This window comes from Canis lupus, chromosome 6 (genome assembly GCF_048164855.1).
Source record: "Canis lupus baileyi chromosome 6, mCanLup2.hap1, whole genome shotgun sequence".
In the NCBI taxonomy this organism is placed as follows: domain Eukaryota; kingdom Metazoa; phylum Chordata; class Mammalia; order Carnivora; family Canidae; genus Canis; species Canis lupus.
The window spans coordinates 10,715,782-10,738,622 of record NC_132843.1 but is presented as its reverse complement, the minus strand read 5'-3'; the positions used below and the strand labels follow the sequence as shown (position 1 = coordinate 10,738,622).

Sequence of the window (22,841 nt, the reverse complement as noted above, 5' to 3'; positions counted from 1 at the left end):
GGATGAATTGGTACAGCATGTAAAATGTGAATACTAAAAATGAGTGGTTTAGACAAATAATTTTTTCAACTGAAATGAGTCATCGACCACTAAAAAATAATTCCACTTTTATACATCAGTCAGCAAATACCCTTGCTAGACCTCAAGCAATCAAATAGAAACTCACTGACCATCTATTAGAGCCTAAAATGAAGACTACTATATACAAGGGTAAAAATATACTTATTAATTGAGAGAATGAATATAGACTCTGAGGCATGGTACCTGGATTCAAACTCCAGTCTGCCACTTACTAGCTGTGTGATCTTGAAGAAATTACTTAACTTTCTGTGCCTTCCTTGCTCACTGATATGGGGGGGGGGGGTAAAAATAATACCTACTCCATAGGGTCTTAAGAGAATTAAATGATATATTATATGTCAAGTGAATGGCATAGTGCCTGTTACATAGTCAAGTTTCACTAAGAGTTGGTACTATTTCCACCTCTATTTTCATTCTACCAGGTACAATATTTACCTGGCTTATAAATATCATATAATTCTAGGGCAGAAATGGTCTTCCAAGAGAATCTGGCATTATACTAATTTCTACCAAAACAATATTCATTTAAATAAATTTCTACCAAAACAATATTCATTTAAAACCCTCTGTCTGTGTCTCATGAATAAATAAGTAAAATCTTAAAAAACCCCAACCCCCCCAAAAAAAAACAAAAAGCCCTACCCTAAAGTGTGCTGCATTCAAAATCATATGGGAGTAAGTACAATGAAGACCTATCTAGATAAATAAATGAATTACTTTTATTTGCTCTGTGCAATGCACTTAGGCATTATGAGGAACATGAAAACGTGGAAAAGATAATTCCTATATCTAGGAGTTTTAAGTATTTTTAATAAAATAAAATATATAAACAGATAAAGGTGATTGTTGTACTCCTTACATGTTTATTGAGCACTTAGTAGGTACCAGGCATTGATAACACAAAGATGATTCAGATACAATCTAGGAAGGTTAAGTCATGCAAAATTCTTGAGCCTTATTTTCCTCACCTTGGAAATAAGGGTAGAAATGTGTCAACATGATTGTGAGAATCAAATGTGAACCACTGCACAACAGTCTGCAACATGATAGACTCCTGACATCCTAAGTGCTTTGGGTAGAGGCTGTAAGGGTATGGAGGAGAGACATACCCCGTCTCCAGGAAGATGACCTTGGAGGAATGTCTAGAAGACTTGTGAGGTGAGGAATTCAGTAAGAACATCCCATACAGAGTAGATGGCACATGCTTTGAGGCCAAGGCTCATGGTGGGCAGAGATTCATTCCCTAGTTTTAATCATTCAAACCCATTCACCATCTAAATGTGTCCCTCCACATCCCCTGCTTAAAAATCTTGAATAAGCTTTTATCCATTTGGTGAGGTCAAGGGGCTCCCTCAAAATCTAACTGTAGTTTGCTGAGCTGTGTCTCCCCAGAGTTGCCAGCACTCCTTCCACACACAGCCACAGAAGATAATATGCGACATGGTTAAGGGCTCACGTTTTGGAGGCAGACAGATTTTTCTACTTAATTGTTGCAATCTTAGGTAAGTTACTCAAACTCTTAAAGATTAATTTGCTCATTTGCTAAGTAGAAATAATAAAACCTACTGTTTAAAATTTATTCAAGGGGTGCCTGGGTAGCTCATTTTGTTAAGCATCTGACTCTTGATTTTGGCTCAGGTCATGATCTCAGAGTTGTGAGATCGAGAGCCCTGCATCACGCTCTGTGCTGGGCGTGGAGCCTTTCTGAGGTTCTCTCTCTCCCTCTCCCTTTGCCCCTCCCCCTTGCTCTCTCTTTCTCTCTCTTTCAGAAAACAAACAAAAACTGATTCTAGGAATTAAATGAAATAGCACACTTACTGTAGTGTCTGGTCTATAAGGATTTAACAAATACTAATTATAAAAATGTACCAGAAATGGTATTTTGGGGAGATGAATCTAAGGATGGCTTGTGAAATAGAATTGTAGAATGAGGTTAGTATGAGGCACAAATATTGGTAGTGTTATTACTATAGCCACTGGGTTGTGAGGCAGTGGGGACCTGACCTAGAGTGGTGGAGAGGATGCTGGGAAAGGAAGGGGATCTGAAAGCACCAGGGGAAAAAAACACCAAGATTGAGGGAGGGGCTGCATCAGTAGGAATGGGATGAGGGGAGAGACAAAGATGACATCAAAATTTTGACGTTGAGGTAATGTTGGTCTTATTTTTAAAAGATGGAGAAGTCAGAGAAGTGAGATGGGATGACTGACTTTATAATTTTACAAATTATAACCCCTCAAAACTTACCAAATAGATGTCATATGTGAAAGAAATTGCTGAGCTTAAAATTATGATACGACCTTGTTAATTGAATTTGCTAGTCTGAATCTTGGAACTTACTTTTTAGCCTGCATGACAAAAACCATCCGTCCTCTGGCTGTGCGTCCTCCTGACAAAGACTACTTCCCTGACTAACTTTCCTCAGGCTCCTCTGAGCTGTCTGGGCCTCTACCTCAGGTTCAGTGTCTGTCCTTGTCAGGCTTGCATTGCCTGGTTGTAGCAAGAATTTTATTTTATTTTTTTTTATTTTTATTTATTTATGATAGGCACACAGTGAGAGAGAGAGAGGCAGAGACACAGGCAGAGGGAGAAACAGGCTCCATGCACCAGGAGCCCAACGTGGGATTTGATCCCGGGTCTCCAGGATCGCGCCCTGGGCCAAAGGCAGGTGCTAAACAGCTGCACCACCCAGGGATCCCCTAATTTTAAATCAGTTTAGAGGGAACACTTCACCCTCCATAACTGGTTATCCTCAATATCTGATCAAATTCTTCACTCTCTACTCTTGTATCTGATCACCCTGGTCTGCCTTCAGTAAGAATCCTGTAAAGTCTGATTCACCAGAGTCCTTTCTTAACTCCTGAGGTTTACCCTTAGTCATTTCTATCCTCTGATCCCCACTCCCTACTCTGGCTAAAAATCCCTACTTGTCTGTGATGTATTTGGTATTGAACCCTGTTCTCCTTGGAGTCTCTCTCTCCCTATTATAATAGTCCTGAGTAAAATCTGTTTGTGACCATTTATGGTTCAGTTCTGATTTTCTTTGGACTTTATATAGCTAACTCCTTCTTCCTCTCCTGCCCATTAAATGAAGGGCTTCCCTGAAGTTCAATCCATAATTCCTTTCTTTCTCCGTTAACTCTTTCCCTGGGGTGGGAGGTTAAGGGGCAGAGTTCATCTTCCCATTAAATTCCAATTGGAACTCAGGCCTCCAGTTTACCTGCCCAAGGCACCTTCCTTCATATTCTATCAATGCAAAATTTTCTATACTTAGAAATACATTCAAGTGAAAAATTATCTGGAAAGCAGTAATTTAAAAGTCACAGAAGAGATGAATTATTCAGGCTTTTGATACCAATGTGTACGTTTATTTACCAGAAACTTCTCTTAAATAGAAATGGATCAAAATGGGTGAAACCTTCCTTGTGTCCCTCACGAAATATTTTCTAAACATGTAACACTTAAAGTTTTTTGATCCCCAAAGGAGATAAAAATACATTCCCAATTAAGCCCCACTGTAAGTTTCAGTTTGAAACATTTGAGTTTCTTATTACTTAAGACCCAGGAAGACTTTGATTAGGAAAGCTACCTTGCCAGGAAACTGATTTTTCCCCCAGGGGACATAATTAAAGAGGGCAATCCCACTCAGAGTGGGTGCATGTGTGTGTGTGTGTGTGTGTGTGTGTGTGTGTGTGTATGTCAAAGGCAAAGCACTATGTTTATCAACAGACACAATACTTCCTGGAGAGGAGAAAACATCTCCACTGCTCTATAGTGAATCCTCCATGAATGTACTTACACTCAACAGCAATACTACCATTATCAATAAAAAGCAAAAACATCCCCCTAAACCTAAAACAAAACCATATAGGAGAATTGAACAATATGGGCAGAAAAACCAAAACACATTAGAAACCATCAGAACAGCATCCAGTCTCATCTCTACACTTTCTCTGTCAACTGTCTAACTTGGGGATTAAAGTATTAGATGGAGAATATGGAATTTCATTCAACAAATTCATTCAAGTTTACCAAGGGTGGGGGGCAAAGAGATTTCATAGATGACTCCTGGGTTTCTAACTTAAGCAGTTGGGTGTGTGGGTAGTGGCGGCATAGATGGGGCCAGAGAATAGCACAAGAGGGAGGAGCAGATGGGAGGGGGCGTATATGAGTTCAGTTTTGGAAATACAGGAGTCCCCTTTATCCACAGTTTTGCTTTCTGTGGTTTCAGTTAGCCATGGTCAAGTGTGATCTGGAAGCAAATGATCCTCCTTCTGCCCTGTTGTCAGAAGGTCAATAGTAGCCTAACGCTGTGCCCCAATGCCTACGGTCATTCACCTCTCTTCATCTCATCACGTAGGCATTTGACCATCTCCCAGCATCATAAGAAGAAGGGTGAGTACAGTACAATAAGATATTTTGACAGAGAGAGACCACAGTCACATAACATTTATTATACTATATTGTTATACTTGTTCTATTTTATTTCTAGTTATTGTGGTTCATCTCTTGCTGTGCCGAATTTATAAATTAAACTTTATCATAGGTGTGTACGTTTAGGAAAAAAACATAGTGGATATAAGATTCGGTACCATCTGTGGTTTGTGCATCCACTGAGCTTCTTGAAATGTGTGCCCTGTGGATAAGGGAGAGGGTCATGAAAGGAGTTTGTCATGAGTTTGATGTGACCGTGAAAACATCAGTGGGTGTCCTCATGTTTGAGGCCTTAAACATGATCAATAATTCAGGTCTGAGTTGTGAAAAAATTAATTTCAGGTAATAACTCAAATTACGTCATTTCTGCCTTGCTTTCGCTATTTAAACCTTTGGCAACTTTTAAAATCTACTTTTACTGTATGGCTGGGATTGTTTTCTTAGAAGTCTAGCTTCATAGGTGGCATAACATTCTAATTGGTTTATCCCAAACTGACAACATCCTTGCTTCAAAGCATTACATAATGAATTGGGTTTACCCTCTGCCTCTCTTCTCTTGATATACAAATTATTTCCTAAAGACCAGCTCTTTGTCTTCCACCTGTATGACCACCAGTGAGGACAGATAATGCTAGAGCTGAGTGGCTCTGATGGCAGGCTAGGTCTGTGCCCTGCTCTGCTGCATACTAGCTCTGTGCTCTTTGCCATGTTATTTAGTCCCTTCATATCTCAGTGTCTTCATCTGTAACATGGAAAGTACATTTTAGAATTGATTTATGGCTCGGTACATAATTTTAAAATACCATACATTCGCTTGTATACGTAAATGTACAATATACAAGTGGGAAGAAGAGATATTCTCCAATTGTCAGATGAAGACGTCTCTACATGACCAGTAAATGAAACTTAGTCTGTTGTTCATATCCTCTACATGATAGAGAGAATATGTGAACACCACGCTACCTCCAATGAATCTTCTGTGAGCTTCATGGATCACTGAGAAAAGCATCCTGGGATTGGTTACTATGGTGGTGGATTTTTTTTTTTAACATTTTATTTATTTATTTATTCACAAGAGACGGAAAGAGACAGAGACATAGGCAGAGGGAGAAGCAGGCTCCCTGTGGGGAAGCCGGATGCAGGACTTGATCCCAGGACCCCAGGATCACAACCTGAGCCGAAGGCAGACACTCAACCTCTGAGCCACCCAGGTGCCCTATGGTGGTGGATTTGTTGATTTCTTCTTATGGTTCCTCAGAGGGTTATAGTAAGGATGAAGTGAAGTAGCTCAGGTAAAGTGCTTACAGCAATGCCTGGTGAAGGGGTGCAGAATATGCTGCCCCAAACCTGCCACCTTGGCATAAGGATTACTTTGAGCCAAAGGCATCTGAAAAACAGATACGAGAACATTCTGCATCTGACCTCCCCTTTGCTTCTTAAAAGTACAAGATAAAACTCCCATGTGAAAGATATCCTTCCTGTATCAGAAAGAATAGGAAACATTCTTATCACCAAAGCAAGGAGTGGAGGCAGAAAGAATGTTGTACAAACAGATCTTGCTAAAGTACCTTCTTATCTTCCTTTTACCTCCCCATGTTCTTTGGTTACGTTTCCACAACTGTCTCTCTTTGCTCAACCTACTATAAAAGCTTTGAAGTCTTGCCACTTCTTTGGCTCTTCATTTCCTTATGAAGACTCCCATGTCACTTTAAATGCAAATAAATTTGAAGCTTTTCCCCTGTTGATCCATTTTATGTTAATTTAAAATTCTCAGACCCAGGTGAAGACCCTCAGAGGGATGAGATAAAATTATGCCTCCCCATGCTAGCATATACCTAAATATTTAATCTGTGTTTGCTATTATGTTTTTAATCATAAAGAGATGCCAAGAATATCAAATATCTGAATTGCTAGAGAGATGGGCAGTGTGCATCATCTTCATGATTATTTTCTCAAGTTTGTACCTCATTTGAGTTACGATTCCGAGATTATAGAGAAGGATAAAAGGATCCCAGTGACAATGCTGGGTTGCTTCAAATAGTATTACCTTTTCCATAAACATAGTTTTTAAATAAATAAGATATTTTAGGTGAAAATTTCTAGCATGTGATAATAATACAACAAGAATCAAATAAATTTGACTAACATGCTTTTTTTCTTTTTTCCTTTTAAAATAATTCTTGTGAAGCTGTATCATTTTACTGCATAGTAAGCATTATCCTTGGGTTTTCTTACAGAGTCAACACTCAAATATGTGAGTTGTGATAAAGTCTATTGCAATCTATTGATAATGAAGTTATTCTATCATCCAGCAAAGAATATTTAAGTTTTTTTTCAGAGAGTACTTAATAATCATTTCATTAAAAATATCTTTAGTAATAATTGGTCTATACAGAAATATATTATTAACATTTAATATTATTAATCATAATCTTAAGATTTAATATTATATATTTATATATTAAATATACACAATATATTTAATAACTAGTTATAGTTACATATAACTACGCTACTGTGAGAGGACCAGTGTTTCTAAGTAAACAATATCACCACCATGACAACCACCACCATGCAGTGTGTGTGTGTGTTTCTCTTGCACGCTCTCCTTCCTAGGGCTTGAAACAGCCTCATCAGTATGATTTTCATCTTGACTATGATATGTCTCTAAGATATGACAAATAAACACAACATTCCACAATTAGATTTTTGTTTTCCTACAGATGTCTGAAATCATCAAGGTACTCAAATAGCACCACTAGTTCTGAGCTCCTAAATTATTTCTGACATAAAAAGTATACAAGAGTAAATAGTAAGATTTATCTCAAAATGCATAAGCATGCACAGGAATGACAGAAGATTGAAATAGAGAGAAACAACAGGATTGGGTCTTCTGCTAAGATTGATGAATTATTCCACCAAAGCCTTATTGATCTACTCCTATTAAGTAGGCAGATCTGAATTACTGCTGAGAAAGCACTGTGGCTCATCAATATCAAAATGACAATTCAGCCTCAGAAACACTTAAAAAGAACAGAAAAATATTTAATATTTGCATGAATCCTGTAGTAAATGCATCATCTGTTGACTAAAATTTGATTCTTTTTTGCTTCGGGGTAAAAGATTGCATCAGGCAAATTGGTTATAAAAATCCTTTTTTTAGAGGACAAGAAAGGGGAAAAAAGGAATACCTTTTAACTTACTGGAATCAGATACAAACCAAGAGTGTATGAACAATTATTCAGGCTAAACCCATGTCTTGAAAGGATTGAAGAATCCTTTTTTTAATTTCTGCCCAAAATGTGGCTAGATGACAAAACAGGAGACAGAATGCAACTTGCAGACTTCATGCTCTGACCCTGAAGGGGCTCCTCTTGCTGTGGATAATCATTCTCATTGCGTAGAACCAGGTGTCCTGTCTACATGAAAAACTATGTTGAGCTTTCCCATAAGTGTTGCCAGTCTCGGACAACTAAATTATGGGTACGTTTTCTAAATCCTGTTCATTTTTCAGAGTCACAAATAAACATTTATTAGCCTGGTAGAATTATATTGGCGAAGAATGTAATCTTCTGTTAACCTTTAAAACCATGGTTTGGGCTCTGGCCAGCTTAGAGGCTGGCACAGATTCTCAGAGCTATGCATGTTTGGCATGTGAGTGCTGGATATTTTTTGGATTATCTCTAATCTTGAAAGCAACCTTGCAGGTACTACCAACCCTGCCCTCATTTCACAGAGGATAATGCTAAGGTATGTAGAGTGGTACAGGAAATTCTCCAAGCTCATATTGGGAATTAGGGAAAGAGTTAGGTTTTGAACTCAGATTTTTCTAGATCCAAAATCCTGCTCCTTCAACTTCACTGTCACACATGTGCTGTGTAAGTGTATTGACCAACTCCACTTCTGTGCCTGATTTTAAGGAGCATTTCATATGATCTGCATCCTGACATTGCAAGATAAGATACTGGCATGAATCCCAGGGACAGTGATCCTAAAGCTTTCATTTTATAATGGAGGCAACTAAGGTGTAAGGACTCAGCCAAGGGCATGCACTAAAGTAATAACAAAGTTGAAACTAGACTTTTCCTTTACGTTTCCCATTAGGCATGCCGTAACAGGACGTGAACATGTGAATTTTCTACTATTAAAGTGAATTACAAAACAAATCCTCAAAAAGAAAATGTCAAGATTCATGTCATCATTGATTGTTCTTATTTATGCTAATACATAATCCTAATAGGCTTTTTCAAGTGTGCATTTTAAAGCTGACATCACTATGGATCACATAACAGAAAAAAATATGTGGGAACTTGGTTTAGAAACATACAGAATAAATTTCACACTGAGCTATAAAAGTCGGCATTGAGCCCATTTTCTGGAATAAATCAAAGAGTAGGCAGAAAGCAGACAGCAGGAACAGTTATTTTAGCAAGAAAAGTAGGATAAATTTACCAAGCCAATCATGGGATGATGTACGCAGATAAGAGACGCGAAGAGAAAATGTGCAACGTCGCTACACAAACACATTTGAATGCGAGAAAGCAAAACCCAGAAAGCACAATTGTCCTACATGTGAATAAACACTCAAATTATGCTGCAGCTGCAAAATTTAAACTCAAGGAAGAGACGTTTGCAAAGAAATTTATTAAATGGATGTGATTTCCTGGTCTCACATACCCAGTGGTTCTTTTATAAAGTGAAATGTACAATTTTCCTTGATATAAATGACATTTGCCCCCTGTTGCACTCAATCAAATAGCAAAAAGTCTTTTGTGAAAGACTCTGCTTATTAAGGAGCACAATATGATTGATGCCAGACACTCAGGCTCTGGATACGTAGAGTTAATCCATCTAATTCAATGTCTTATATACTGCGTACAGTCTTACATGATAAGAAGGTTTTCATGTGAAGGAAATCAGTCTTTCCCTAATGGCATATCCCAGAGCAACTTCTTCATAAGAAGATAAGTTTCTTGCTGAAACCAACCCTTGACTGCCAAACCTATTCATCTGTCCTTCCTTCCTTCCATCCATTTATCTGTCCATCGATCCATTCATCCATCCAACCATCCATCCATCCATCCATCCATCCATCCATCCATCCATCCATCCCTGCCTCCCAACAAATATGTATAGGTCTACAATGTCTGTAACCCAGGAGAGGATATAAACATCTATCACAAAGCTTATCGTTGGGAATTTTATGATATGGAAATAATAACTGACCAGAAGACTCAGACTGTTCTTAAACTAGCATACCTTCCCACGATGGTGATGTTGGCAAGGGAGCCCTTTTACTGCAATCAGTCTTTCACTCAAACTGCAATGTGGGAATTAGTAATGGCCAGTCTACATGTTTGTTTTCACAGGGTGGTTCACAAAGGGGGTCTCAGGACTGGCAACATCACCTGGGAACTTGTTAGAAATGCAAATTCTTGGGCCTTATCCCAGGCCAATCTATGTTGGAGAGCCAAAAAACAGTAAATCACTTGGAAGACTTGATAAACTACAGAATTTGCATTATACACAATGGTCTAGACCACTGGTGGGGGAAGCCAAGGAATAAGTAAGTCTGAAAACTTAAGAGTGGCAGTTTTTACATGTTTGGTTAAGAAGTTTGGACAATGATAGATTGATAAATTAGAGAATATTTTCTGAGCAAAGCACAGCCATGATCAGAGCTTTTGTTTTGGAAGACTTTACAGCCTGATGAGCCCACGGAGGGGCAACTGCATTGTTCAGGTTGAGAAGACAAAATAACTTAATCTTTGATGACTCATGAATTTGTCAGCCTCAAATATTAACTGGGACCATTCACTCTGTTCACCTTCTGCCCTCAGATGTGGTTCTTCTTAAGAGATCTCTCTCCACTGTCACAGGGTTTCCTTCATCCCATAGTCTGATTCTGTGTACCCTTTGGTATTTCTGCCTTGCCATCTGTCACTACCTCCCCTGGTTCTCTCTGCTGTTCCTCCTCTATGCCCACATTTCATTTCCTTCACTAGCAATATGGATGCTAATGTAAATCAATTTAAATGTTTGTTGCTGGTTGTTTGTATAGCTTCTTGGTGAGTTCACAAATGACAGTCCTCCTCTGAACATAGGATCTGCTACATCACAACACAACTAAAGACTTCACCTGACCTTACTTAAATCTGTCAAAAACCCCTGATTCACTTTAATGTGTTAAATCCACTTCACAAGCTGACCATCCTTGAACCATTATGCTCAGACATGCATAATTAAGTCACTCTTATCACACAAGTGATGACATTGCTTACTGGGTTATTTCCAAACAGGAAAGATGGTAATTGGTTTTCTGTGTATCCAGACACCTTCTTGTACATAAAATCATCTACACTTAGTAGTAGTAAGTACAGATCTAATGAAATGCCATTGTCTTTATTCCAACATTTGGGTCATACTTTATATTTTACTATATAATATCTCAAATGTACTTGTGGACCAAGTTGTACATCTCACTCTAAACACAGACAATTTATTGATGAAATTAATTTTGAAATATAGTTCACTCTGGTTCTATGACACCTAGATTTAACTTTTCAATGTAATACAAAACATTTTCTTCCTGGAGGTATATCATTTAGGAGGAATATGTGATTTATTTTATGATTTAGAATAAGTTAAAAGGAAATCTAATGGATGCCTCTGGTTCCCTGTATCACACCCCTTGGCCCACCTATGATTTCAGCCATAGCCGCACAGACAGATGGTTCTGCGCCAGCTGGGGTTCTCTTCACCTTTCTAGCATCCAAACTCAGGTGAGCACTGGGTGATTCCAGCCCCATGTAATGCCAGCACAGCCCCACATTGCAGGGGTTGTCAATGCCCCTGGGACCAATCCACAACCAATGTGGGAAAACCCAGTGGATAAACCTCTTGCCACAAGTCCTTCAGGCAGAAATTCTGGGAGGTCCCCCATGCTTCCAGAGGTCCCAGGGAATAATGCTCCTGCAGTCCGCATTGAGGGCCTTCTACTCCCCACTTGGTTTGGCCTTTGCTTCTTCCCCAATTCACACTCTCTGACCTCTAACTCCCATCCTTAGGATGAGCTTCCCAGTTAATCACCATGCTCAAATCATTGTCTCAAGCAAGCAACCCCAAGAAAGATGACAGCTTATTAATACATTCAGCAATTTTAATCTCCTGAGTAGACACCTCATATGTGGTGTTTCAGATTTGTACATTATTAAGAATCTCCTTTTTTTCCTTCTCAAAACTCCATAATGATAGGAAAGGAGTGGAGCGGAGATACAGCATTGTCTCAAGTGTCTCCACTGCCTTTCTTAGAGCATGTAGATCTTGGTGAGCACACTGTACTGATAAGTACTGATAAGTTCAAACCTGCCCAACACTAAAAAGAAAAAAAGTTAAAAGCTGATACGATGCCATCTAATTTTGTAATTCTATGCTTAATGCAAAGTACACTATTTTGGTCCACAGTCAGGAAAACGGCATTTACCTCATCTGCCATTCTAGATTAACAACAAGAATGAAGACTAAACATATAAACATATAAAACATGTCTCTTTTACATTCTGTAACAAGCAAACCAGGGAGTTAAAAATCACAGTCTGTACTCAGCAGCCTCTTAATATGTCTGGAATTACAAACCAGGAATATTTATGCTTGAATATACCATGTTATCAAAAAAAAAAAAAAAAAAGAAAGAAAGAAATTGTTTTCCGTAAGATAGCTGGAAAAGAAGCCATAGGGTTGTGTTATATTAGAAGAAATGACACAATTTTACCTTTGATTATCAATTTTCCATTTTTCTTGCTTCTAAGGCAGAAAAAGATCCAAACTCTTCAGGTTTGTTTGTTTGTTTTTTTTAACTGGCTGTCACTCTTGGTTTGTGATGCTCAGCTGTTCTAAAACATAACAAAACACAATAATAGATTTAAGAACTAACCTGAAAAAAAAAAAAAGATACTTAAGTTCTCTTAAGAATTACTCTGACAAAAAAAAAAAAAAAAGAATTACTCTGACAAACATTAAATTCAGTGATGTGAGAAGGGAATTCTACAGAAAATTTACATGAATGTGTTTTTGCATGATGTTATATACATCATGTAGTTTTGTGCTTCCCAGAAAATAAAATCTACCACCAGGAATAAAGTATAATGTCACCACAATAACTGGGTTTGGTATTCTACTATTAACTTTTTATATTCGTTAAAAAGCAATAAAATGCACACATTGATCTTTTGATTTTGTAAGATACACTATACACACAGGACTGTATTCACTTCCCGTGTATTATTTCTTTTATCATTTTATCATTTTTTGCTGCAACTAAGCAGCTGTAAATAAAGGGCTAGAGGTATCAATCTTCCCAGGGTGGTTCTTCTGACATCACAGGAGGACACAAATCAGGGCATAATCCCAAGTACACTACCACAGGCTTGCTGATGCTCAAAACAAACCATGACCCCTAATTATTGATGCTTTCTGAAGACAGTGAGAAAATGGAATTGTAAGTAGGCCCAGAGTCATGGGAGGTAACTTTTCCAATCATATCACATGCTTTATGCTGAGCTGTCATTTTTCTTCTCTAAAAGTTCACAAAGAAAGGGACTTGTGTCACAAAAATGATCTGGTGTTGGAAAGCATAGGTATCAACAGAATTCTGCTTGAGCAATATAATTTTGTGGTTCTAGGTAGCATATTAAAAGAAAGTCCATAGAGAATGAGAAAAATAGTAGATCTAAGTATTAAACAAAGATAAAGTGATCTTCAGATTTAAGAATACTGGTATGAATATTTTTTTTACCTCCTAATTATTTATAGGAATTACAGTGCCTGAATGAATATGGAATTCATTTCACAGAAGAGGAATTGGAGGCCCAAAGAGGTGATGTGTTTTGCCCAATTTTACTCAGCTAATAGGCACAAAGACAGAATGACATTCCAGAATCTCTGCCTCAAAGTTTGACCCCTTTAGAAATCTATAACACTGTATTTGTTTCCAAAAAGAAAACGTGGCATTCAGAAAGATCGGGGCCAATACAATTCTCTGCTGAGCAATATTTTGAGCTTGACAAAGCTGATAGGTTAAGAATAAGATGCTATGGGTGGTCAAATGCAAGAACTACAGTAGCATAACAATATCATATATATATATATATATATATTTCATGTATCCACATTATAAAAGACAAAAATGATACTCTATTATCAGTAGCTCTCAGGTAGGAGTCCTGATTTATATAAAATTATTCTATTAAATATTCTTAATATTCCAGTAAACTGAATGAATCTGATTTTTTCCCTACATGTATGAGAAGATTACTCAAAGAGATAACAAAAAAAATGTTGATTTTAAAGCAGAGAACTGGCCATTTATTCATTTGTATTATTTATTGAGACTATTTTGTGCGGGTATTGTTCTTAATTTTCTACTGAAACGAAATGAAAAGATTATAAAATTTCTCAAAAACACACCCAGATCTACAATAAGAAATCAATTTTATTACACTTGAAACGTTTCATAAGTTAGAAAATATTGATGTAAACAAAGAGTGCAAGCACTAGAAGGTGTCTCAAATGTCATCTGATCTAGTGGTTCTCAAGTATGGTTGATCAACATGATCATCTGGAAAGCTGCAGGAAAATACAAATTATAGAATGTCATGCAAGAGCTGTTAAATCAGCATATTTATTAATAAAGTTAGGGCAATTTGCATTTTAAACTGGGTCCCCAGTTCATTCTCCTGATCAAGTTGGTTTTGGAAACTTATTGATTCTTGCCTAATCTCCTTATTTATATGGATAAGGGAACTAAGACCAGTGAGTGACTTGCCCATGGCATTTAGTTGTTGGTGACAGAACGGAAAAAGTTAGAATCTCTAGTATTTTATTATACTTTAATTTTCTTATTTTCCTTTACTCCAAGGGTTTTTTTTCTTTTGCTTCTTCCTCTTTCCTATCACCACGTAACCAATATTTAGTACAGACATCTAAGAACAAAAGTAAAAACAAAGAAACAAACAAAATCAACAAAAAGCCAAAGTGGGAATTGCAACTTAAACTGTTTGATTCAGGAGGGTGTTTTCCACTGTTCCACTTTGTTTGACAGTCATCTATTTTTGGAGTGTCTGCTTAACCCATTTCTCTGCATTCCCCAACTTTCAGAGGTATCCTCCATCAGTTGTTTGTCAGTGAGTCCTGATCCCTGGGCTTTGCTTTAAAGGGAAGGGGCATCATCTGCACTGGGCTTCTAATCTGGAACTAGGAGACTACAGTCTCATTTAAGGTGAAAGAGTTATGGCTGGAGGGTGGTCACCTTGCCCCTTATGGGCAGAGGGAGCACATACTGGTAATCTCCGGAAAAGAAAAGTGAAAAAGACTCGTGGAAGGTAGAGTGAGAGCTCTCCAAATTCATCTGCTTCCTGCTCTTACTTACATCTTTATTTTTCCTTGTGGCTCTCATGAGCTCATTATAATCTTATGATGCATTCTACTTTATATTTTTCAAATCATTTAGTTTTAAGTTTTTGATTTACACTAGTTCAAGTGGTTTGATTCTACGATTCTGCAGCCAGAGTCCTAACTAACACATTTCCTATCATTCTTGTCATGCAAGTTATTTTATAAGCCAGTCACTTTAGTTACATTATGTTAAGAGGTTCATTTAAAAAAAAATTGGCTTAGAGTATGGAGAAGGGGAGATGGAGACTGTAAACGCATCACATTTTATGGAATACTGATATTTTCATAAAGTACATGTTTTACAGTGTGATAAAGGGGAAAAGGTCCAGATCAGAGAGTTTTCTCTTAATCTCAGCTCTACCTCTTATAGGACTTCTGGGTTGTGAAAGTTACCTAGCCTCTTTGGGTTTCAATTTCTTCATTGTAAAATAGAGACAAGGAAACCTACCTTAGTCAGGTTAGTATGGGGAAAAAATGAGACCACTTGTATATTCATTCACTCATTCACTCATTCACACACTCGCTCAAGTCCCAAAGATCTATTGAGCATTTATCACATGTCAAGCACTCTGCTCAGTGCTTAGAATAATGAACATTTCAGTTTAGTTAAGGTGAGAAAATAGAAAATAAACAATAACTACGGTGAAGGAATAAAGTATACAGTATTTTAGAACATGAATATGTTACTGATGTAAGAAGAATAGATCAAGTTAAGGGGGATGAGGAGTACATGGGCTGGAGGTTATTAGGAGGTGAGAGAACCTCACTAAGAAAGTAAGATGTGACCAGACACTTGAAAGATGTGAGGGAGTGAGTCATGTACCAAAGAAGGGTGTTCTAAGCTGACAGAACCACCAAGGTTAAGGCTGGAAGCTGGGAGTGTGTGCGGTTGTTTTGGAATTATGTGGTCAGTAGGGATGGAGTGAAAGAAGGAAGGGGAGATTAGTAGAAGAGAAAATGGTAGGGCAGTGGGGAGTACTGTGGGAAGGTAGAGGGAGGGATGGATCAAGGATGCTCAGCTTTTTGCTTTCCCTCGGTGTGAAATGGGGGTCACTGCAAAAGTTTGAGCTCAGAAGTGACACTAACATATTATGTTTTAACAAGTTCATCCTGGCTGCCAGTTGGGAACAGATCACAGTGGAGGTCAGGATAGAGGCAGGCAGAAAGCTTAGAGAGAGAGGCCACATTGGCTCAAAGTCAGGAAGAGCTGGTGAGGAGTGGTCAGTCAGATTCATGCTGGGCTTATTTTGAAGTGAGAGCAACAGGATCTCCTGTACTTCATGGAGAGAAAAGAGAGAGAAAAGGATGGCCCCAAGGCTTCTAGCCAAAGCAACTGGAAGAATAGCTTCACCATCACGTGAGATGAGAAGGGCTGTGGCTACAAAAGGCTTTTAGGGAAAGAAGATGAACTTACCTGGCCTTATTGATCTTGAGAGGTCAGTGCTCAGTGGACTTGCCCTGTAGGTAGTTAGTCATGCAATACTGGAATGTGGGAGAGAAGTGTGGCTGGAGTTTCATTAAAAGGTTCCGGAAGACTTTCTGGTCTAGCATAGGCAACTGCTAATATTCTTATTGCCACCTACCATAGTGATTATGAAGGAGTTAAACAAAAATAATATATAGAAAGCACAATGCCTGGTTTATAACAGGAACTCAACATTATAATTCCCTTCTGTCTCCCACCTTTATTTCCAAATATTTAGTTCTCTATTGACTATAAGATTGAGTCTATTTTTTTTGTGAAAAAAATCAATTCTCCATAAGATATAATAAAAATCATATTTTATATGTTGGCAGCCCTTCTTAAAATATAGCAAAAATAATCTTCTGATAAAATATTAATACGTTTCAATAAGTCATGAAGTAGAACTTTCAGGTAGTGAGGTAAATTGTGATTTGGGCATGAGCTAAAAGATCTAAAGAAAAAATGAAAACAGGACTGAAATAATCCATGGACCTCTAAGTCTCTCAATGTGTCACAAATCTCCCTGGATTTCGGGCAATGAGTAGCAGTCTTTCAGGATAAAGAAGATGCAGAAAGTGGAAAAGGTGCTTATTCAAACTGCAGGTCCCAGTGTACATATGTTGAAGGCACATCTGGGGACCTTTGGAAATTATAGAAAGAATTCAATAAAGTCTAAAAGTGTGTCTTTAAAAAGGGGTACTTAATTTATAAATGTGTCTTCAATCAAATACATTTTAACCTAGAAACCATCTGAGTATGAACCCTCTTTTACAGATGAAGTTAATGAGGACTAGGGAAGTGAAGTGTTATGCCTGAGGCCACAGGCAGCCAACAGCAAGGCCAGGACTAGACCTACTCAGTATAGCTGTCTTTCCACTCAGTTTCTCTTCAGGTTTTTTTTTTTTTTTTTTCCCCACTCAATTACCTCTTATACCAAATAAACAGCATCATTTCTGTGAAGTCTCATGTCTTATCTTAATATTTGCTGAAATGCTATAGTCCATAAAGCACTGTGTTTGTTTGAAGACAAAATTAAACTATCTATCTCCCTCCTAGGCTACTCATTCCTGCAGATGATGAAATAAGAATAAGGTTGGCATTTATTCTGACTTCCTATATGTCTGAGACAGTGTTAGTGCACATAAGAAAACGAGGGCTAGCCAGCTTCAACTTCTTTTGCATATCAGGTTGCTAAGTGATTGGTCATTTTTTTTTAAAGTTTATTTATTTATTTATTTATTTATTTATTTATTTATTTATTTATTATAAAGAGGGAGAGAGAGAAAGAGAGAGAGAGGGGGGCAGAGACACAGGAGGAGGGAGAAGCAGGCTCCATGCCGGGGGCCCCACGTGGGACGCGATCCGATCGCATCCTCGGCCAAAGGCAGTCGCTAAACCGCTGAGCCACCCAGGGATCCCCGGTCATTTGTATATAAATCTATATTTAAAAAAAAAACTTCAAGGCAGGGCTGAATGCATGAGTGTGTAACTTGGGCAACTGCCCAGGAGCCCATGCTCAGAATAGCCCCTTGCTTAATTTTTTTTTTTTTTTTAATTCAAATCATTGTTTTTGTGGGTGAAGTCTGATGGGATAGTGGAACCTATGGGTAAGAAGGGGTATCTGCTAGGGCATGCCCACCCCTAGCAATCGCTTGCTGTCTCATTTACATATATATATATATATATATATATATGCATAATATGCATAGTGGTGAATTCTGGTGGACCCACAATTCCTGGGAGTGCAGGGAGATTCGATGTGAGGTTAAGTATTCTCTGTCTATGACTAAGTGGGGAAGCCAACAATCCCAAGAGGCCATGGCTTTCCACAGGAATCAGGATTTGGCTTATACTTCAGAAGGCAATTGTATTCTAAGAAACACGGAGTCACAACTGATGGGGTTCAGGGCAGGCCACCCAGAATATGCCACCAAAGTGGCATATTGATTATCTTGAATTAAAGTTATTTGGGACACAGCCTGTGCAAGAAGGACACTCTGAGCCTCTTCTGTCCCCTGAAAGCAGAAAATAAATCTCCCATGTGAGTGATACCTGTCCTGTACCAGGAAGTAAAGAGACAGGGAATTGAGACAAGGCTATATCAACAAACCCTCTTATTTCTTCACTAATTTACTACTCAAAGTCTGAACTTATTTTTGTCAAGTTTTCACGAACTTATTGTTTCTTTGCCTGAAAGGTATAAAAGCTGCCTGATTTAGTTTCCTCTTTGAATCTTATATTTTTATGGCCTCTGTTTATAGGAAATTAAACTTGTTTTTCTCCTGAGACTCTGTCTTATGTTGATTTAATTATTAGACCAGCCAAAGAACCTAGAAGTTAAGAGGGAAAAAATTTTCCTCCCCAACACAAGAAATTCTATCATATCCTTTATTTTTTTTGCATTTCCCCCTCTTGAATTAGCAGGCTGCTTATGGTGAAAATAAAGACATAAAAAGAGAAAGGGAAAGCCATAGTTCTTTTTTTTTTTGCAGTTCTTCCTTACTATTAGTGAGCCAAAGGAAAGAGTGTCGTCAGTACAGTGGGCATATATCAAGAAGTGAAATAAAAAGGTTTGTGTAGTGTTTCCACTCTTTTGGTAAGAGTAACATATATATACATGATCTATGATATACAAATTGTATAATTTTGATGATTCTGCACGTAAGTTAAATAGTCTCATATTTGCATCACACAATATAAAGATGAATGGTAAAATGCATGATAATAATTTTAACTTTTTTTTCTTTTTTTGGAACAACATTAAATAGGAAATAAAATACACTCTGATCAGTTGAGAGAAAGATGGAAGAAAAAAGCAAACAGTTTTATACTTTAGTATATTTAACAATTCCTGTCTTGCTTTCTGAACAAGGAGCCTGCATTTTCATTTTGCTTTGGGCCCTACTAATTCTGTAGCCATTAAAATTCACCCTGTTGTAATGAACTAGCGCAGACTTTATTAAGTGCTTCAAGTATTATTAATTTACAGTGTAAGTATCATACATAGGATTTTTGGAAACAGACAATCTGCTTCTGAAAAGCCTAGTATAATTACAAACTAAATTAATCTAGTCTCCATTTTCATCAAATCTCCTAATGTCTTCTCCTTCCTTCCCAGAAGACTCCTTGGACATCTGACCAAGATTCTTAATTTGAGCTAACCCACCTCAGAAGTCCCTCAGTTTTTTATTTAATTTAGTTTTTAATTTAATTTAATTTTAATCTTCCATTTGAAACTCCACTGCCTTCAAGGTCAAATCCTCAGTTGGTAAAGAGAGAAAAGTCAGCGGTAAAAGTAATTTACTTTAAAGTGTGGGAATATAGCCACCTGACACTTTGGAGGGATATTTAGATTTTAAAGAAGCACTTAGTTCAGGCTAAATGACCTTAATGTATAAGAAACAATGCTTCTAAAGGAGGAAACATTCTATTACTTTCTGCTAAGAGGGCGGTTAGACCCCAATGCACTTGAAAAAGGGTTATGATCTGTTTCTCAACAATCACACATGATTTTTTTAAATGAGGCAATTTATGGCCACATATATGAAGATTTTTTCAATCAAAAAAGGACTTCACAATATGAAATATATAGGCTTATTTCATGTTTCCTTAAAGCTCACCAGAAAGAAATATGCTTTAATACATGTAGTAGAGACAGCTTCCCTTCATTTGTCTTTATGAATTTGACCTCTGTTCTTCCAATTCTGTCCTTTATTAGTCTGCCTGTGGTGACTTTGCAGCTTCAGGAATTTAGCTGAAGGACTCTGTGCAGAAATTTTAAGGTATTGACCCCTCCCCCCCACACCAACTCACTTTTCTATGGACAAGATGATTTTGGGTTCCCTCGTGAACAGAAAGTGGGTAGTGACTCACTGAGATACCACAGCTGTTGCCCTTGTACCGAAAGACTGACAGTCTATTTACAACTTTGAGAGCACTATTTAGAAATATCTTTTAATCCATGTGGTGGGAGACTAAAAGACCTTTTCCCTTAGGCATATCTTTTTGGTTAAAAGGAATGCTCATTGCCTGAGAATAAATTGGAGACTGCAATATTTATTGTCAATGACATAAGTGGGGACTTTCAACATCTCACATCTGTATAGCTTTGTAAATCTCAAAGTTTTAATATGTTTATGAGTGGTTTTCTTTTTTTAAAAAAAAATACAGTAGTGGGTGCCTGGTTGGCTCAGTAGGATAAGCCTTGGACTTTTGATCTCAAGTCAGGTCTTAATCTCAGGGTCGTGAGTTCAATCCTCACACCGTGCTCCATGCACACTGGGCATGGAGCCTACTTAAAAGAAACTATAGTAGACTATCCTAACCTATTTGGTTCTAGTGAATTCACATAGCTTTCTCTTCATTCATTAGGCTGAATGTCTCCCATATCTCTTTCAGTTCCACCCAGCTCCCTGGATGGACTTAATGAAACACAGTAAGAGTGGCCACATTCATTGACTGCTTACTATATGCCATCATTGTTCTAACTAAGCTCATTACACGGACTGTTTCATTTAAAATTCACAATAACCCTATTAGGTAGGTGATGTTATCATCACCATTTTACAAATGAGAAGAATGAGAAAGCTGGTAAGAGATGGACCAAATTTTGACAGAGCTGGTCAGTAGGGGGTGGCATGACACAGGCCAGTAGTCTCTCCACCAAGCACTCCCCACAGTTTCACCTGCCAATGTTTGTTTCAAGCCAAATATACAGATTTATTTTTCATGAATTCATTTCACTCACCTATCTAATTCATTTATATCAGCTGGGCTGTAAGGCTTCCAAAGCTTACCACGTCCTAGAATTTGAAATAAGTTGCTTCATTTAGATATTATTATCATGATCCCCTTTTACAGATGCCAAAATTGAGACACAAAGAGATTTAAATTACTTGGCCAAAATCTCAGAAAATTTTGGAATTAAATCTAGTTCTTTTTATCATTTTGTTATCACTCTTCTGTGTCAGATTTCGTTTTGCTCATTCCTAAAAATGAATTTTCTATGCCAAAGTACAGAAAAGCCTTATTATTACCTCTGTTATTATTATTATCATCACCATCAAGTTGGTGATAAATTCAATGGTAGAGCCAAAGTTTAGTAGCCAGAGACCAAAGTCTTAGCTCCAAGCCCAGATATGCCAGTTGGCAACTCTAGTTCCATGGCCACAAACTGTAACTTTGTTTCCAGCCAGTCACTTCCCAAATGCATGCTGCTAAACATGAATTGATGAATTATGCATATTTAAATATGGATTGAACTTTATCATTCATCAAATCTCATTGCTTCATTTCATAGTATGAAAAGCACAGTTTTTAAGTAGAATACCTGAGATCATACAGCAAATTAGTAGTAGAACTAGGATAAAAATTTAGATCTTCTGACACTAAATCTCATCCCATTAACAAAGGCAGCTTCTAATGGTTATTTTTTCGCAGTGTCTTTAGAAATGTGTTCATATCTGTTTGAACAGATATTGAGTGGCTACTCTGTCCCAGACACTATACTAGGTTGCTAGGGACAGCAACAGTAAACATAAAGGAAAAATTCATGGCCTCTCAGAGCTTTACAAACTGGCACTGTGATGTTAAAATGTCCTGAAGTTTTAAATAATAAAATGTCACATGAATTTAAATTATTTTAAATGTAATCACTGGTAAAAAAAAAAAAAAAAAAAGTGATTAAACAATCACAGCCAGAAGCACTGGTTTGAAATATGGATGATCCAAAGCTATAATGTTTCATAGAAGGAGGAGCTTATTATCACATATGCCAGTTTATGATCAAACCCCAGTCTTTAAACAAACAGGGGTCATATGGGTTTTGTGGTACACATGGAAAGATAGAGAAAGTAAGGAAGGTCCATGCTCCCAAGCAGCTTAAGTTTGAGATGTATGAGTCTGTAGATGAGGGGAAATGCTTTCCCTTCGATTTAAACTTCTTTAAGCAAATTCCATAACATTTAAAACATTATCTTTTATTCTGTGACAGTTAGAAATCATTCTCTATAGCTGCTAAGAATTAAAACTATAATTAAATGAATAATCTGAAATATCTTAAAACCCCATTAAATTTTCTGAAATTGATTTATTTCAAGTCTTTTTTTTTAAGTGATGCATACCATATTCTGTGTCAACTTGTCCAGTGGCAGAGAAATAACAATAATAAAATGTAAATTTTCCTCTAAATCAATATATGACCGCATCCTCTTGCCAATAATTATCATAATGAAGTAACAAAATTGAGCTCTTGGTCACAAAGCTGACTGCATTTGCTATTAGTCCAAATAGAAACAGTCACCCTAAAGCTATTTCATAATGGAAAATACAGAGCAATGCTGTTTAAAGTACTATACTAAGCCTATTCTTTAATTATAATATTCCACAATGTTAATAAACAACATTATCTGC

The 22,841-nt window shown here is 37.4% G+C and overlaps 2 protein-coding genes across 45 annotated transcripts in view; one reads left to right on the top strand and one right to left on the bottom strand.

Annotated features, from left to right (window-relative positions):
* DLGAP1 (DLG associated protein 1) overlaps positions 1-22,841 on the bottom strand; it is an 874,662-nt gene that overhangs the window by 573,871 nt on the left and 277,950 nt on the right. For 8 of the 9 annotated variants that reach the window (XM_072828886.1, XM_072828884.1, XM_072828891.1 and 5 more), the window contains one exon: positions 12,285-12,405. The gene's annotated coding sequence lies outside the window, so the exon portion shown is untranslated. The remainder of the gene's footprint in view (positions 1-12,284; positions 12,406-22,841) is intronic. The other variant, XM_072828893.1, reaches the window with a different exon arrangement.
* Positions 1-22,841, top strand: part of LOC140634995 (uncharacterized) — a 51,586-nt gene that overhangs the window by 15,499 nt on the left and 13,246 nt on the right. For 2 of the 36 annotated variants that reach the window (XR_012032338.1, XR_012032337.1), the window contains exons 3-4: positions 4,311-4,474; positions 13,325-13,388. Coding sequence is in view for 16 of the 36 variants with exons in the window: in XM_072828925.1 (XP_072685026.1) it covers positions 1,474-1,583; positions 4,440-4,474; positions 6,751-6,767; positions 11,152-11,295; positions 13,325-13,388; positions 17,205-17,224 (390 nt within the window). In the remaining 20 variants the exon portion in view is untranslated. Of the gene's footprint in view, positions 1-1,450; positions 1,584-2,426; positions 2,537-2,625; positions 2,744-4,310; positions 4,475-6,701; positions 6,768-11,151; positions 11,296-13,324; positions 13,389-17,204; positions 17,374-17,486; positions 17,523-18,922; positions 19,001-20,148; positions 20,213-22,841 lie in introns of those variants that run through there. The other 34 variants (XR_012032344.1, XR_012032345.1, XR_012032326.1 and 31 more) reach the window with 33 other exon arrangements.